Below are 16,372 nucleotides of genomic sequence, written 5' to 3'. Positions count from 1 at the left end.
ATGCTTCAGCTTTGTCCTTTGTACTGATGTGCTGGGCTCCCCCATTATTGAGGATGGGTTACCTGTAGAGCCTCCTCCTCCAGTGAGTGGCTTCATTGTCCACCACCATTCAAGGCTGGATGCGACAGGACTGCGGTGTTCAGTTCTTATCACCTGACTGTGGACTCGCTTAACTTTTGGCTATCGCATGCTGCTTTCGCTGTTTGGCATACAAGTAGCCTGGAGTTGCAGCATCACCAGGTTGCCTGGTGTTGCTCCTGGCATGACCTCCTGCAATCTGTATTCAACCAGGGTTGACCACCCCTGGCTTGATGGCAATGGTCGAGTGGAGAATATGCCGGACCATGAGGTTCTGCTGCTGCTGATGGCCCACAGAGCCTCATGGGTGCCCAGCTTGAGTTGCAAGATCTGTTTGAAATCCCTGTTTGAAATTAGCGTGATGGCGATGCCATGCACATTGCCAATGGAAGGTTGAAGGCAGGGAGGACTTAATGAGGACTGTGCGGTGGTCACTCCTGCCAATACTGTCATGGAGAGATGCATCTGTGACAGGTAGATTGGTGAGGATGAAGTCAAGTATGTTTTTCCCTTTTATCGATTCCCTCCACAGACCCAGTCTAGTAGCTACGTCCTTTAGCGTTTGGCCAGCTCCAACACTACCAGTATTGCTGTGCCACTCTCGGTGATGGACATTGAAGTTCCCCATCATAGAATGCACAGAATCATAGAATGCACAGTGCAGAACAAGGCCATTTGGCCCATCGAGCCTGCACCAGCAACAATCCCACCCAAGTCCCATCCCTATAACTCCTCATATTTACAGTCCTAATCCCCGACACTAAGGGTCAATTTATCATGGCCAATCAACCTAACCCGCACATCTTTGGACTGTGGGAGGAAACCAGAGGACTCGGAGGCAACCCACGCAGACACGGGGAGAACGTGCAAATTCCACACAGTCACCCGAGGCCGGAATTGAACCCAGGTCCCTGGCGCTGTGAGGCAGCAGTGCTAACCACTGTGCCACCGTGCTGCCCTGAAGACATTCTGTGCCCTAGCCACCCTCAGTGCTTTCTCCAAGTGGCATTCAAAGTGTAGTAACGACTGATTCATCAGCTGGAGGAGGGTGGGGCGGTTTTCAGCAAGTGGCTTCTTTGCCCCTGTTTTTGATTTGATGCCATAAGGCTTCAATGGCCATCAAAGTGCTGTAATTTGCATAGGGGCCTGAGGGGACCACACAGTGATGGGTGGGAAGACAGAGCTTGGAACGGAGGTGTGAGGGACCATAGGGTAGGAGGCATAAGGTAGCATGGATAGGATATGGGAATGTTTGGAGGCTGAGGGAATGTGAGTGGTGTGGGCTGGAGGGCCTGTGTGTTATTTTATCTGGGACAATGTCCCACTGCACCAAGGCCTCGTAAACAGCCTGCATCCGGCAGGTCGTGTCTGCCCCCAAATGTTTTCCCAGGTTGGTTGGCCCACCTGCAGCCCACACCAGCCTCCCGGCAATGAAGATCTGGTCTTTGAGGGCACTTTTCTCTCAAGATGGACAGGCCCCAGCCAGGCATTTTCCCGACTGAAATTCCTGCTGGGAGTTAGGATGAACATGTAGAGGCTCTTGCAGTTCCAAACCTGCAGACTGGGTGGAATAGGTTGTACGCTGCCCCTTTGTCTGGTGCTGCCATTTTCTAATGGGTTGGCAGGAGATTGGGAGCCACGTCCAGGGGGCGCTGTCTGGGGCAATTGTTGGTCTACTGCGATTGTTTCCTCCAAGTGACAGGAATCCCATTGAGGCCTTTGAATGGGCCTCAAACCTGGCTCTGGCTAAGGTAACAGATCCTGCTGGGGTGAAGTACCATTTGTCTGCAGGCAGAATATCTATTGGAAGCTAAAGACTTCAAAGACGTCTATGGGCTTTTTTGTGGGGGGTATGGTCAGCCTCAAAGGTGCATGGCAGATGCAATGGATGTGGGGTCAATCTGCCTTACAAGAGTGCTAAAGTTAACTACTAAAACAACTTTATGAACATTTTGCTCCTGTTAAAATCAAACTCATCACAATTATTTTGATTAGATGATTAAAAGTTATTATTTTTGTTCATCAACTTTGGTGGGAGGAGGTAATGGTGGAAAACCATCCATTGTTATGAAGCACTACCAGGTAAAGAGGCCTCACAGAATAGCAGGTAAAGCTGGTAGTATATGGTGAAGCTTCCTCTCTGCTTGACTCCAGCCTAGAGTATCCTCCTAGTGCAACAATGTCCAATTCTTTACCAGGCTGATCGCGGGATGGCGGGACTGATTTATGAGGAGAGATTCACTAGGTTAGGATTGTTTTCACTTGAGTTCAGACGAATGAGGGGGGATCTCATGGAGACTTATGAAATTCTAACAGGACTAGGCAGGGTAGATGCAGGGAGGATATTCCCGATGGTGGGGCTATCCAGGGCTGAGGATTCGGGGTAGACCATTTAGGACAGAGATGAGGAGACATTTCTTTACCCAAAGACTGGTGAGCCTGTGGAATTCATTACCACAGGAAGTAGTTGATGCCAAAACATTGAATGTATCCAAGAGGCAGCTGGATATAGCACTTGGGGCGAATGGGATCAAAGGTTATGGGGAGAAAGCAGGATTAGGCTATTGAGTTGGACGATCAGCCATGATCATGATGAATGGTGGAGCAGGCTCGAAGGGCAAAATGGCCTCCTCCTGCTCCTATCTTCTATGTTTCTATCCCCTCCCCCAGCCACCACTGCACATATTGCCATCTGGAGCTATGTCGGCAAGTGAAAATGCAAAGGTGAGCATATTGGTCTATGACCGCTCCCTTCGACACTGACAGAACACCACTGTAGATATAAACCTATTAACCAAATACTGTACCCAGAAGATGTGCTGGGGGACCCCCAGGAGGTCCCCATGCATGTACTGCGTGGGAATTGCCCGGGGAAATTTCCGACCCTACATCTGGAGCCATCCGAGTTAAATCAGATGGTTCAGGCACTCCAAATAGAACCGCCACCCAGAAAAAATTAAAGGATTAGAACCACTTCTAACCCTGGGTAACTACAGTACTGACCACCACGCTGTCCCCAACACTAAACCCCCCCTGACTACACCTGGCCTTTCCCCCGGAACCCCCATCCCTGACCATCCTCCTGATCTATCAGCTCCCCCCCCCCACCTCTGACCACCCTTCCGACCCATCAGTGACTGCCTTCCCGAACCACCCCACTCTGAATACCCAACGTGGCCCCAGGCACCCCTCACCCCGCGCCCCCCCCACCCACCCAAACCAAATGCACCTTCTCCGCACAAAATGATTTCCCCTACTCTCCCCCAGCTACCCTTCCTTGGCCATCCAACGCACTCTCAGAGCAACATTGCCAGCACCCAACCCCAACCAGCTAACCTCTCACTCGCTTAGTGGAAAGACTCATCTTCCCCCCCCGGCTTCTCCAAGTGGCGGGCACCTTTAAACTTACCATTTGGTGCCATAACGATGGGGTGTAGCTTCACTTCCCCCGGTGTTGTAGCCCCACCCATTTCACAACAGCATGAGGTCAGGTATCAGGGTGAGAAATATGCAACTCCAGAGGTTCTGGGCCATTGTTGTTTAGAGCACAACAGCACAGTGCACATGAGACCAACAACACAATCAAAGAACAACAGTGAATCTGACCAAGAGCTTTCTTTCAGACGACACACCCTTTGAAATGGCAGCATTGACACAAGAAGAAATACTTGATTGACTGGGTTTGTATTCACTGAAATTTAGAAGAATGAGGGGGGATCTCATAGAAACATGTAAACTCTTGATGGGACTGGACAGGCTAGATGCAGAAAGAATGTTCCCAATGTTGGGGAAGTCCAGAACTAGGGGGTCACAGTCTAAGAATAAGGAGTAAGCCATCCAGGACTAAGATGAGGAAGAACTTCTTCACTCAGAGAGCTGTGAACCTGTGGAATTCTCTCCCACAGAAAGCTGTTGGGGCCAATTCGTTAGATATGTTCAAGAGGGAGCTGGACGTGGCCCTTGTGGCTAAAGGGATCAAGGGGTATGGAGAGAGAGTGGGAGTGGGATACTGAAAGTGCATGATCAGCCATGATCATATTGAATGGTGCTGCAGGCTCGAAGGGCCGAATGGCCTCCTCCTGTCTTCTATGAAATGTTGCACAGTTTTAGAAAACTTTCTGGATAAAATGCAGTGTTTGATCTTTCTGGAACAGCTTCTATGCACAAAAAACAAGGCTGCATGGTTTAAACGCAACTCCAGACACTAGTCAGGATGTTTCAAACTGCGAGCGGTATCTGATATTTCTAGTTACTTGTCTGTTCGGCGAAATAGAAAGAAAAATTAGGATTTACAAGGTAATGGGTAATACCCCCCTACTGATCCTTCCGCCTAAAATAGGTAAGATCAAGGATCAATGTAAAATGTTGGGGATGGCAGCTGTCTTAGCTAAAGCTTAAAACATTATACTGTTCTATTTCTATGAGTCAGTGCTATTACTCACCCAGAACTGTAATTGTAGCAAAGGCTTCCTGGGGAGGATCTGTGTAAAGCTGGCAGACGTATCTCCCTTCATCTACTAAAGAAACATTTGACAACGAGACTCGGAGCTCGCTGCTCGAGAAATTCACCAGCTGAAATCTGTTGTCTTTCAAAGCTGCAAGATTGAAGGTGACAACATTATAAACTTTAAAATTTTTGAATACATTAAAGCTTTTGTTTCAAGTGTCTGTGGCTGAACAAAGGAGAAGCATTTCAAAGTCTAAGAGGCAGCACGTTGAAAGAAAAAGAACAAACAGAAAGGGAAAAGATGAAAAGTACAACCCCAGGAAGGAAAGATTCGGTTTGGAAGAAGGGTTGTGTGTAACCTGTCACCGGCAGGACTTGGGAGAGTGAATTTTCTACTTTGGTCGTCAAGTGATTATCTTCCCTGGTTTCCCTTTGTTCCCAAAGCATTTTTGTTTTTCTTCCCAGCTAACTCCTTTCCGGAATACTGAATCAAGCTTCATAAATTGGGTGGCACGGTGGTTAGCACTGCTGCCTCTCAGCACCAGGGACCCGGGTTCAATTCCCAGCTTGGGCCACTGTCTGTGCAGAGCCTGCACGTTCTCCCCGTGTCTCAACTGGATAGAATATTTCACCCGCGTTAAACTTCATCTCATACCTAGTCCTAGAATTAGCATCAGGGTGAGATGTTCCGTCCAAATATTAAATGACAACCTCAAGTATTGGTTAAACCTAAAGGTTTCAACAAGGAGATTGGCACGGTGGCACAGTGGTTAGCGCTGCTGTCTCACAGCGCCGGGGACCCGAGTTCGATTCCCAGCTTGGGCCACCGTCTGTGCAGAGTCTGCACGTTCTCCCCGTGTCTGCGTGGGTTTCCTCCGGGTGCTCCGGTTTCCTCCCACAGTCTGAAAGACGTACTGGTTAGGTGCATTGGCTATGCTAAATTCTCCCTCAGTATACCCGAACAGGTGTTAGAGTGTGCCGACTAGGGGATTTTCACAGTAACTTCATTGCAGTGTTAATGTAAGCCTAATTGTGACACTAATAAATATATTTAAACTTATCCCATAAACGTACACATTTTCCATGGGTAATCCCATCTAACCTGTACATCTTTGGACACCAAGGGGCAATTTAGCATGTCCAATCCATCCACCCTGCACAGCTTTGTGCTGTGGGGGGGGGGGGGGGACCCACTCAGACACAGGGAGAATGTGCAAACTCCAAACAGACAAGGCCGGAATTGAACCCGGGTCCCTGGAGCTGTGAGGCAGCAGTGCTAACCACTGTGCCACTCACCAATTTCTCATTCACGTTACGTAAAGCCTATTGTGCATCACTGCTAGTCACCCGGGAGTGTGTTATCCTTCAACCGCCGTGTGACAGTCTTGCCTCTGATGTTCCATCCCTCTGTACGCCATTACTAGCTACATCCCCAGGGAAGAGATGAAGTTTAACGTCCAAAGATGTGCGGGTTAGGTTAATTGGCCACGCTAAATTGCCCCTTAGTGTCCCGGGATGCGTAGGTTAGAGGGATTAGCGGATAAATATGTGGGGATATGGGGATAGGGCCTGGGTGGGATTGTGGTCGGTGCAGACTCGATGGGCCGAATGGCCTCTTTCTGCACTGTAGGGTTTCTATGATTTCTATGATTCTATGAAGCCTCCAAGATGGGGATACAATTTACCCCCTCCCCAAATCAGTGACGTTACATCAGCACTTTGGGGTGGCGGGTGGGGAGAGGTGGGATGGGAACTGGGGGGGTTCAGTTGGCGACAAAATGAAGAAGTTCAGAAAAGGGTCAAGAAGTGATTGCAAGGATTTGGTTTGCAAACAAATAAAAAAAACATTGTGTGGATATTTTAAGTATAAAAACATCACTTGCACCAAAGAAACTTGTCAAAAGCATAGAAAACGTCCCAATTTAAAAATGCGGAGTGTCAAATTAATTTACACTGTTCCACACAAGCCCCAACACCTTACATTCAGAGATTGCCACTGACATTTCAAGTTGCTTTAGAATATACAAGCATGTTTGAAATGATGCAGAATCTGAACTTTAAGAAACACTACGGCTGATAATTTCCATGTGTCGTCACCAGTGGTTAAATAAAACAGTGGAAAGAATCGGTGAAAGTCACGTAGGAAGTTTAAAATACAGTCTTGTGCATTCCTCGCCTTGTTTAAACATGGTTTTAGACAATAACTTGAATGAATTTGAGCAGGTCTAGGTCTCTCCAGGGAATTCAATGCCCGATGTGTACAATGGGAAAAGCATGGACACATATTTCACATTCTTCAATCATCCAGTTACACCAAATAAAATCTGATAGCCAATGGTGATCCAAACGGGCAAAAACATGCTGGTGCAAAATGATTCATTTCCGATTATTCCCTCAGAGGTAGCAGTGGTTAGCACTGCTGTCTCACAGCACCAGGGACCCGGGTTTGATTCCCGGCTTGGGTCACTGACTGTGTGGAGTTTGCACGCTCTTCCAGTGTCTGCGTGGGTTTCCTCCGGGTGCTCCGGTTTCCTCCCACAGTCCAAAAATGTGCGGGTTAGGTTGACTGGCCATTCTAAATTGCTCCTTAGTGTTAGGGGGAAAGTGTGAGCTTACGGGGATAGGGCCTGGGTGGGATTGTGGTTGGTGCAGGTTCGATGGGCCGAATGGCCTCCTTCTGCACTGTAGGGATTCTATGATTCTAACTGCACCAGCATTAATCCAGTTAAATAAAACAAAAACAGGCCTCTTCCTGAGGTCCTCAGCATCACAGAGACGAGTCTTCACCAATTCAATTCACTCCACGTGATATCAAAAAACGGCTGAAGGCACTTGACACTGCAAAGGCTGTGGGTCGAACTACATCCTGGTTGCAGAGTTGATAATTTGTGCCCCAGAGCTAGCCACACACCTAGTCAAGTTATTCCAATACAGTTACAAAACTGAGTCTACCCATCAAAGCACAAAGTTGTCTAGGTATGTCCTGCCCACAACATGATGTGGAGATGCTGACATTGGGCTGGGATAAGCACAGTAAGAAGTCTCACAACACCAGGTTAAAGTCCAACAGGTTTATTTGGTAGCACACGCCACAAGCTTTCAGAGCGCTGCTCCTTCATCAGGTGAGTGATCATGATCGTTGTCTAGTGGTGGGGGGGGAGGGAGGGCTGATCGTTGTCTGGTGGGAAGGGAGGAGGAGGCGGGTTAGATGTTCCTCTGGTGGGGGGGGGCAGATCGTTCTCTGAGATGGGGGGGGCGGGCTGGAGGGAGAGAGAGAGAGAGAGAGAGAGCAGGAGGAGAGAGGCGGGTAAGATGTATCTCTGGTGGGTGGGGGGGGGGGGGGGGGGGGGGCCCGATCGCTCACTGGTGGGTGGGGGGAGGGACAGATGGATCTCTGGTAAGGGGGAGGAGGGGCAGAGGGGTCCGCTGCCACACTGCGGGCGATCGGTCTTGGTAGCGGCGGGGGGGGTTGGATAAGGGGGACAGTGGTGTCTGTGGGTAGTGGGGGGTGGATAAGGGGGATAGTGATGTGTGTGGGGGCCATCGCTCCCGCTTTTCGCTCTCGGGCCGCTTTCTCCACTTTCTGCGGCCCGGGAGTGATCTGACACAGGCTGCGTATGCGCAGTTCAGAGCTCCGATCGTTTTGGGCGCACTAAGCCCCGCCCACAGCGTGAATGGGATTGGCGATTTGTTTTTCAGGCTGAGTGTGTATGGGGACGCCTGAAAGCAGATTTCTAAGTTGGATCTGAATTGTGTCCAGATTCAGCATTTAGAATGAAAATGGTAAAATCATGTGTCTGTGTGGGTTAGCCACAGTAAATGTGCAGGGATACGGGGAGAGGTAGAGGGGAGGGCTTCGGTGGGATACTCCTTTGGAGAGTGCCTGAAGACTCAATGGACTGAATGGCCTCTTTCTGCAGTGCAGGGATTTTGTGGATTCTATGGTCATCAACAAGCGCTATCAAGTGGCATTTATTCTGCAAAAACCTGCTCACCAATATTTATTTAGGGCTCTGTCAGTTACTTGACTCCAGACCCAATTACATCTTGCTCCAGAGATGGACAGAAGAGCTGAATTGCAGAGGTGAGGTGACACTGATTCTCCTTGACATCAAGGCAGCATTCGACCAAGAGTGGCATCAAGCAACTCTGGCAAAAGTGAAGTCAATGGAAATCAGGGGGAAAGCTCTCCACTGGCTGGAACCATGCCGAGCACAAAGGAAGATGGCTGTGGTTGTTGGAGGACAATCATTTCAGCTTCAGGACATCACTGCAGGAGTTCTTCAGGGTTGTTTCCTTGACCTGCCAATCTTAAACAACAACCTTCCCTCCACCATAAGTCTGCTGATGATTGCACAACGTTGAATACTATTTGCTTCTCAGATAGTGAAGTAGTCCATGCTCACATGCAGCAAGACTTGGATAACATTGGGGGTAAGACTCATAAGTGGCCGGTCATATCCACGCAGGCAGGGACCATCTCCAACAAGAGAGAATCTAACCATCTCCCCTTGCTGTACAACAGCATTACCATCACTGAATCTCCCACTATCAACATCTTGGGGGATTCCCATTGACCAGAAACCAGCTGTCTAAATTACATGGCTAGAAGAGCAGGTCAGAGGCTGTGATTTCTGTGTCTTGTCACTCACCTCCCGGCTCCCCAAAGCTTGCCCACTATCTACAAGTTACAATTAGGAATTTGATGGAAAACTCTGGACTGCCTGGATGAGTGCAGCGCCAACAATATTCAAGAAGCTTCATACCATCCAGAGTAAAAGTAGCACCCACTTAATCGCCACCCCTTCCATCACTTTAAACATTCACCCCCTCCACCACTGGCGCCCAGTGGCAGCAGTGTGAACTATCTACAAGACGCACTGCAGCAACCTGCAACTTTTGACAGCACCTTCCAAACCCCCTTGACCTCTACCACCTAGAAGGACAAGGGTAGCAGATGAAGTGAACTACACTGACTACAAAATCCCCACAATGTCATACATCATCCTGAGTTGGAATTATATCACCATTCCTTCACTGTCGCTGGGTCAAAACCTTGGAACTCTCTCCCTAACAGCACTGTGGGTGTACCTACACCACACGAGACAGTTGTGTTTAAGATGATGAGTCTTAAGGGCAATTTTTTAAAAATTCATTTGTGGAACAAGAGCGTCGCTGGCTGGCCAGCATTTATTGCCCATCCTTAGTTGGCCTTGAACTGAGTGATTTGCGAGGCCACTTCAGAGGGCAGTTGAGAATCAACCAGATTGCTGTGGCTCTGGAGTCACATGTAGACCAGACCAGGTTAAGGACAGCAGATTTCCTTCCCTAAAGGCGATTAGTGAACCAGATGGGTTTTTGTGACAATCGACAATGGTTTCACGGTCATAATTCTTAATTCCAGATATTTTTAATTGAATTCAAATTCCACCATCTGCCATGACGGGATTCGAACCCGGGTCCCCAGAACATTAGCTGAGTCTCTGGATTAATAGTCTAGCGATAATATCACGAGGCCATTGCCTCCCTGATTAGGGATGGAGATAGGGGAGAAAACACAGATGTACACACATACATGCATGCACACATACATGCAAGCACACATACATGCAAGCACACATACATGCATGCACACGCACACACAGTGTAAGGCATTGCTTGGGTGTGGCTCCCTGTCGAGTTACTGAAAGGAAAACATTAAATAATTATTGCAGGAAGCTTGGAAACTTACGCCGGACGTCCCGGAAGTAAATTGTCTGTCGACTTGGATTCAATAGCTGAATAACAGAGTCGTCGTTGTTCTTCACTCGGCAGCTAATGGTTGCCACCTCGCCCTCCACCACCACCACGTCGTCCGTCACCAGATTCTGGGAGTCAGCTTCACAAATCAAAAGCAACAGTTAGAAACGCAGCGAAATGAAACAATGCTCTTTGGCGGGTCTCTGCACAACAACCCGCCGCACCAAATAACATTGGCTTCTGCCACAAAACGAGGAGAGGACCTTTTTTAGACTGGTGAGACTCGAGGCGGATTTTATCTTTAGTCACCTGACATGAATTAGATGGCATTTATTCTACCTGAGAAAACTCTGGTCCAACACTCGAGGGCGACACACACTCTGACTCACAGAGCTTGGTAAAGATTTCGCTCATTCTGGTTCAGGGTTTTGTATCCACTTGGGTCACCACTCTCTCTGCCTGAATAAAGCTACGTTGTTTGTTCAAGGTTCAAACTCTTACCGGTACTCTTAACTTTTTTGCGGAGGATAAAAAATAAATACCTTGCAGCCACATTTAATTGACAATAAAGAACCAATTATGTAACCATGTTAGATCATCCAAACACGGCTTCATTGTTATTACAAGGAACAGTGGAGGAACACACAATGGAGTCACCTGGCAAGGGAGAGTCAATGATCAGGTAGGGTGATCTCTCATGCTAGGGTACAAGGATCAGGGTAGCCGAAGCAGTTCAACGGAGGCATTGCTCGATGCAATCTTTCAAAGCTATCTCGACCTTTTGGCTAACATGTTGGCACAGTGGCACAATAGTTAGCACTACTGTCTCACAGCGCCAGGGGCCCAGGTTCAATTCCCGGCTTGGGTCACTGTCTGTGTGGAGTTTGCATGTTCTCCCCATGTCTGCGTGGGTTTCCTCTGGGTGCTCTGATTTCCTCCCAGTCCAAAGATGTGCGGGTTAGGTGGACTGGCCATGCTAAATTACCCCTTAGTGTCAAGGGTCTAGCTAGGGTAAATGTACGGAGTTATGGGGATGTAGCTTGGGTGGGATTTTGGTCGGTGCAGGCTCGATGGGCCGAATGGCCTCCTTCTGCACTGTAGGGATTCTATGATGCTTTCGATCAAGCTTGGGATGGGGTGCAATGCATCATCCCGTCAGCCTGGATCTTGTTTGATCAAGCCTAAGATGGGACACAATGCTTCATCTGGTCAGCTTGGATCTTGTTTGTCCCTCTTCGTGGAGACCTTGAATTGGATTCAATTGGAATTTGGATCGAATAAAAAATAAAAAAAACCCACTGCTGCTTAGTTCGAGAATGGTGCCCAACACCACAGGTGGAATAATTGTGCAGTCGCTTTTAATTCCTCACACAATAAGAGGGTCAGAAAACATTAAAATTTCCAATCCTCAGGCTCAGTGACAAATGTTTGTTTTTGCAGGTCAGATTTAACATAAAGCTGGAGTGTAGCTTTCTTTTTCTTCCCAATAACTAACGGAGGCCATCGCCACAAAAAGCAGAGGGTGCAACATTGGCGCTTTGGACATCAGTCATCTTGTGGCCACAGTGCAACATCTCAGCCGCAGTAGCAGCATCGAGCACAAGGGAAGGCTGGTATTTCCATAATTCGCTAAGTGGCCGTACCTCTGAAGCCTCTTCCACCTTTCTACACACCACTGTCAAAGTAGTCACTTCAGTCAACAAAAACCTTGCCTCGACAATCCCTTCAACACACTCACCCCGCTATCTAAAGCCTGCTCCAAACATACCAATCTGACATTCTCAAATTCCTCCCCAGAACCCGCTCAAGTTTGAGTTTCCCTTTCCCTCTTTTTTTGAAGCAGCTTTGGGCGCCACGGTGGCACCGTGGTTAGCAACGCTGCCTCAGAGCGCCAGGGACTCGGGTTCGATTCCCAGCTTGGGCCACTGTCTGTGCAGAGTTTGCACGTTCTCCCGGTGTCTGCGTGGGTTTCCTCCGGCTGTTCCTGTTTCCTCCCACAGCCTAAAGATGTGCGGGTTAGGTGGTTTGCCCCCTTAGTGTCAGCGGGACTGGCAAGGGTAAATGTGTGGGGTTATGGGGATAGTGCCTGGGTGGGATTGTGGTCGGTGCAGACTCAATGGGCCAAATGACCTCCATCTGCACTGCAGGATTCTATGATTCTATGAAATACTGCAGTGTCTTTCTTTCAAAACTACATAATAAATGTATTAATCTTTTAAATCTGATATAGATGGACAGTGGCACGGTGGTTAGCACTGCTGCCTCACAGCACCAGGGACCCGGGTTCGATTCCCGGCTTGGGTGACTGTCTGTGTGGAGTTTGAACATTCTCCCAGTGTCTGTGTGGGTGCTCTGGTTTCCTCCCACAGTCTGAAAGACATGCTGGTTGGCTGTGCTAAATTCTTCCTCAGTGTCCCGGACTGTGGCGACCAGAGGATTTTCACAGTAACTTTACCGCAGTGTTAATATAAGCCTACTCATAAATAAACTTTAAAAAGAGTCTACAAAGTATCAGCCATTGTCATCGCAAATCTAGGAATGAATCACACTTCACCGAGTCTACTCATTCCCTTAACCGAACTTGCACAAGCATGTGAGGAGGATGTGACACAATGTCCAGTCAATGTTAAAAAATGAGGAAAAGCAGGACAGTCTGAAGCAATGTGCTTAAGGAGTGAAGTGACTAATCTATTACTAAGCCTCATTTCCGATGTTTTTGCAGAGCCCAAACACCGTGATGCCATCTCAAAGAAACAGAGGCAGAGGTCCCTTTTTAAAGGAATGAGATGAATACCATCTCCCGAGATTGCTGATTACAGGAGCTAAACTCACAAATCTTGCTTTTTACGGCATCAAAGGTTCTGGAAACGATTACTGGAGCAGGCTCATTGCAAAAAAACTGGACATCAAAAGTCACTTGGTTTTCATACCTTTTTGTACCTTTCACCTGAAAGTCGACATGTTAACAAGCCAGAGTTTACAAATCCTCCATCGCTACTGGTTAAGATCGCAAGGTACAAACGCTCCCAATGAGTATCTTTATGTGTGGCCAGGGCAAGAATCACAAAATGGAAATGTCATTTTCTTGTCCCCCCACTTGCCTTTCAAATTTTTTTTTTATTCACTCGCAGGACATGGGCATCGCTGGCTGGCCAACATTCATTGCCCATCCCTAGTTGCTTTTGAGAAGGTGGTGGTGAGCTGCCTTCTCGAATCGCTGCAGTCCACGTGCTGTGGGTTGACCCACAATGCCGTTAGGGAGGGAATTCCAGAATTTTGACTCAGCGACTGCGAAGGAACAGCGATATATTTCCAAGTCAGGATAGTGAGTGGCTTGGAGGGGAACTTCCATAGCGGCATAGTGGCACTGCTGCCTCACAGCGCCAGGGAACCAGGTTCAATTCTGGCCTTGGATGACTGTCTGGAGTTCCATGTCTGCGTGGGTTTCCTCCCACAGGTTAGGTGGAGTGGCCAGGCTAAATTGCCCCTTTGTGTCCCACGTTGTGTAGTTTAGATGGATTAGCCATGGGAAATGAGTGGGGTTATGGGGATAAGGAAGGGTAGAGGTCCTGGGTAAGACGTGTCAGATTCGGTGCAGACTCAAATGGGCTGAGTTGCCTCTTCTGCACTGTAGACACTCTATGATTCGGGATCCCAAAGATTGTTGTGTGCAGAAGAGTGAAAGCAGAAAAAAGGAGTTTGGGCTCGAACTCAAATTGGACTGGGAAATTTGGTGTAGCTAGGTAGAGCACTTGGAGTCAAAAGGCTGTGGCTTCAAGCCCCCCACCAGCCCTTGTACCCTAGGCTCAAATTAACAGTGTAAAGATCAGGTACCGCAGTGTCGGAAGTGTTAGCTGTTAGGTCAGCTGATCCATTGATTCAGGTGGATGTTAAAGATCCCATAGATGAGTGCAAGAGGAGCAAACTTCTTCCATTAGATATCAACAAAAACAGGGTACGTTATTGTTTGTGAAACCTTTCCACCCACAAAATGGCCACCTTGATTACTTTTATACTTAGAGCACTACAGAATGTAGTCCATTTTGTGGATCGGTGTGCAATTTATTTGATCGAATTATCAGGGTGATTGACTCATCTGTGATGCGTGGCCTGCATTTCGTTGCGCCAATATTTGTGTGGCACATTTGATAAACAGTTGCAAAATTTGTGTTAGCAACTCCAGAAATACATTTACAACAGAGATTCATCCTGACAGAAGCTGTGAGCTTGTTTAAATATAATTTTATGGACAGCATAAAAATAGATTTGGCGTGGCTGGATGCTACTACTGTATTGGACACCTATGGTGTGCTTTCTGTTGGTTAATATTTTTTGCATTGCCTTATCAAGAATACAAAGGCCTCAGGCTCTGCTGCCCCCACCATACCGCTCCAATTGCATCGCAACATGAGGCACCAGCTTTAGAATGTGTGATTGACAAGGCCTTTACATCTTCAGATTCACAATTCATCAGTGGCCAAGAGACCAGTTTCTCCAAGTTCCTCACTCAGCAGTTGGTAATTTAGAACAAGAAAATTGCGTTCTGTTTCTGAAATGCCATCTACCAAGTTCTGACTGCTGTAAAATAGAAAAAAAGATGAAGGGTAGATGCAACCAAAATGGTTTACAGTTTTTCCTTTGCCCCGTCTCTTCTTAAGCCACAGATCCACGCAGAGAACCACTAATGAATCATAGTTTGGCCTAATCTTATCCCAACTTGATGCTCACATCACATGTTTGCGACCAGGAGGAGGCTATTCAGTCTTGGTCCATTCCAGCCATTCAGTAAGAACATGGTTCATCTGTATCTTAACTCCAGTAACCCACCTTGGCTCCATATATGATTTGGCTGGCAAAAAATCTATCTATCTTGGGTTTCAAATTTTGAATTCAGCTCCGTCATCTCCTCCTTTATGGAAGAGAATTCTACTCTTCTATACCCTGGGGCAGGGATGGCATGGTGCCACAATGGTTAGCGCTGCTGCCTCACAGCGCCAGGGACCTGGGTTCAATTCCGGCTTAGGTCCACTGTCTATGCTGAGTCTGCATGTTCTTCCCGTGTCTCTCTGGGTTTCCTCTGGATGCTCCAGTTTCTCCCACAACCCAAAATGTGCAGGTTAGGCGAATTGGCCACGCTAAATTCTCCCTCAGTGTACCTTAACAGGAGTGTGGCGGCTAAGAAATTTCCACAGTAACTTCATTGCAGTGTGAATGGAAGCCTATTTTTGTGACACCAATAAACAAACTTTAAAACTTTGTCTTTCTTCTCAAGGCCAATTATAACAATTGCAGCTTTGCAGCGACACTCCCCCCACCCCCCGCCGCAACCCTGTGAAGTAATAATTTAATCATAGATTGAGAATCCCTACAGTGCAGAAGGAAGCCACTCGGCCCATCAAGACTGCACCAATAACAATCCCACCCAACCCCTATCCTTGTAGCCCCATGTAGTTACCCTGCTAGTCTCTCTGATACTAAGGGGTAATTTATCATGGCCAGTCAACCTAACCCTCACATCTTTGGACTGTGGGAGGAAACCGGAGCACCTGGAGGAAACCCATGCAGACACGGCGAGAACGTGCAAACTCCACACAGACAGTGACCCGAGGCTGGAATTGAACCTGGGTCCCTGGTGCCGTGAGGTAGCAGTGCTAACCACCGGTGCCGAGACTTCTTGAGTGGCAGGAGTTTTGCTTCTCCCTGGTCCAGGAATACGGAGGCCATTTCTAGATGAAGTTACCAACTCAGAATAGAATACAGGACCTTCCTGGGTGTCCATCTCATTCACAACATTAGGTGGTCTGTTGAGGTTTACAATCCTATTAATTTGTGCAAGACCGTTATAAATGAGAGTTTTCCATAAGACGATGAAACAAAGCTTGGTCAAGCTTTACATTTCATTTCTGGGGGATACGGGTTGACAGAAATACGGTTGCCAGTCTGATAACTGGACAGCCTGTAGGACAAAGTGTAATAAAGTTCAACGTTCAGATTCCAGGTCCAGGAATCAGGAATAAATTGGAAGCCAAAACACCTCAATTCCCCTTTTGATTTGGCGCCATCTTAAAATCTTTCCGTTTAGATGAAGTACCAGCTTATTATTAGCAC

The 16,372-nt window shown here is 47.8% G+C and overlaps 1 protein-coding gene across 6 annotated transcripts in view; it reads right to left on the bottom strand.

Moving 5' to 3' along the window:
- The window catches only part of cadm1a (cell adhesion molecule 1a), a 455,101-nt gene that overhangs the window by 109,456 nt on the left and 329,273 nt on the right, over positions 1-16,372 (bottom strand). For all 6 annotated transcript variants that reach the window (XM_078198993.1, XM_078198989.1, XM_078198991.1 and 3 more), the window contains 2 exons: positions 10,257-10,403; positions 4,521-4,673 (listed from right to left, as the gene is read on the bottom strand). In XM_078198993.1, coding sequence (XP_078055119.1) covers positions 4,521-4,673; positions 10,257-10,403 — 300 coding nt within the window. The remainder of the gene's footprint in view (positions 1-4,520; positions 4,674-10,256; positions 10,404-16,372) is intronic.

Source organism: Mustelus asterias, chromosome 27, assembly GCF_964213995.1.
Source record: "Mustelus asterias chromosome 27, sMusAst1.hap1.1, whole genome shotgun sequence".
Lineage (NCBI taxonomy): Eukaryota > Metazoa > Chordata > Chondrichthyes > Carcharhiniformes > Triakidae > Mustelus > Mustelus asterias.
This window is presented reverse-complemented; position numbering and strand designations above follow the sequence as displayed.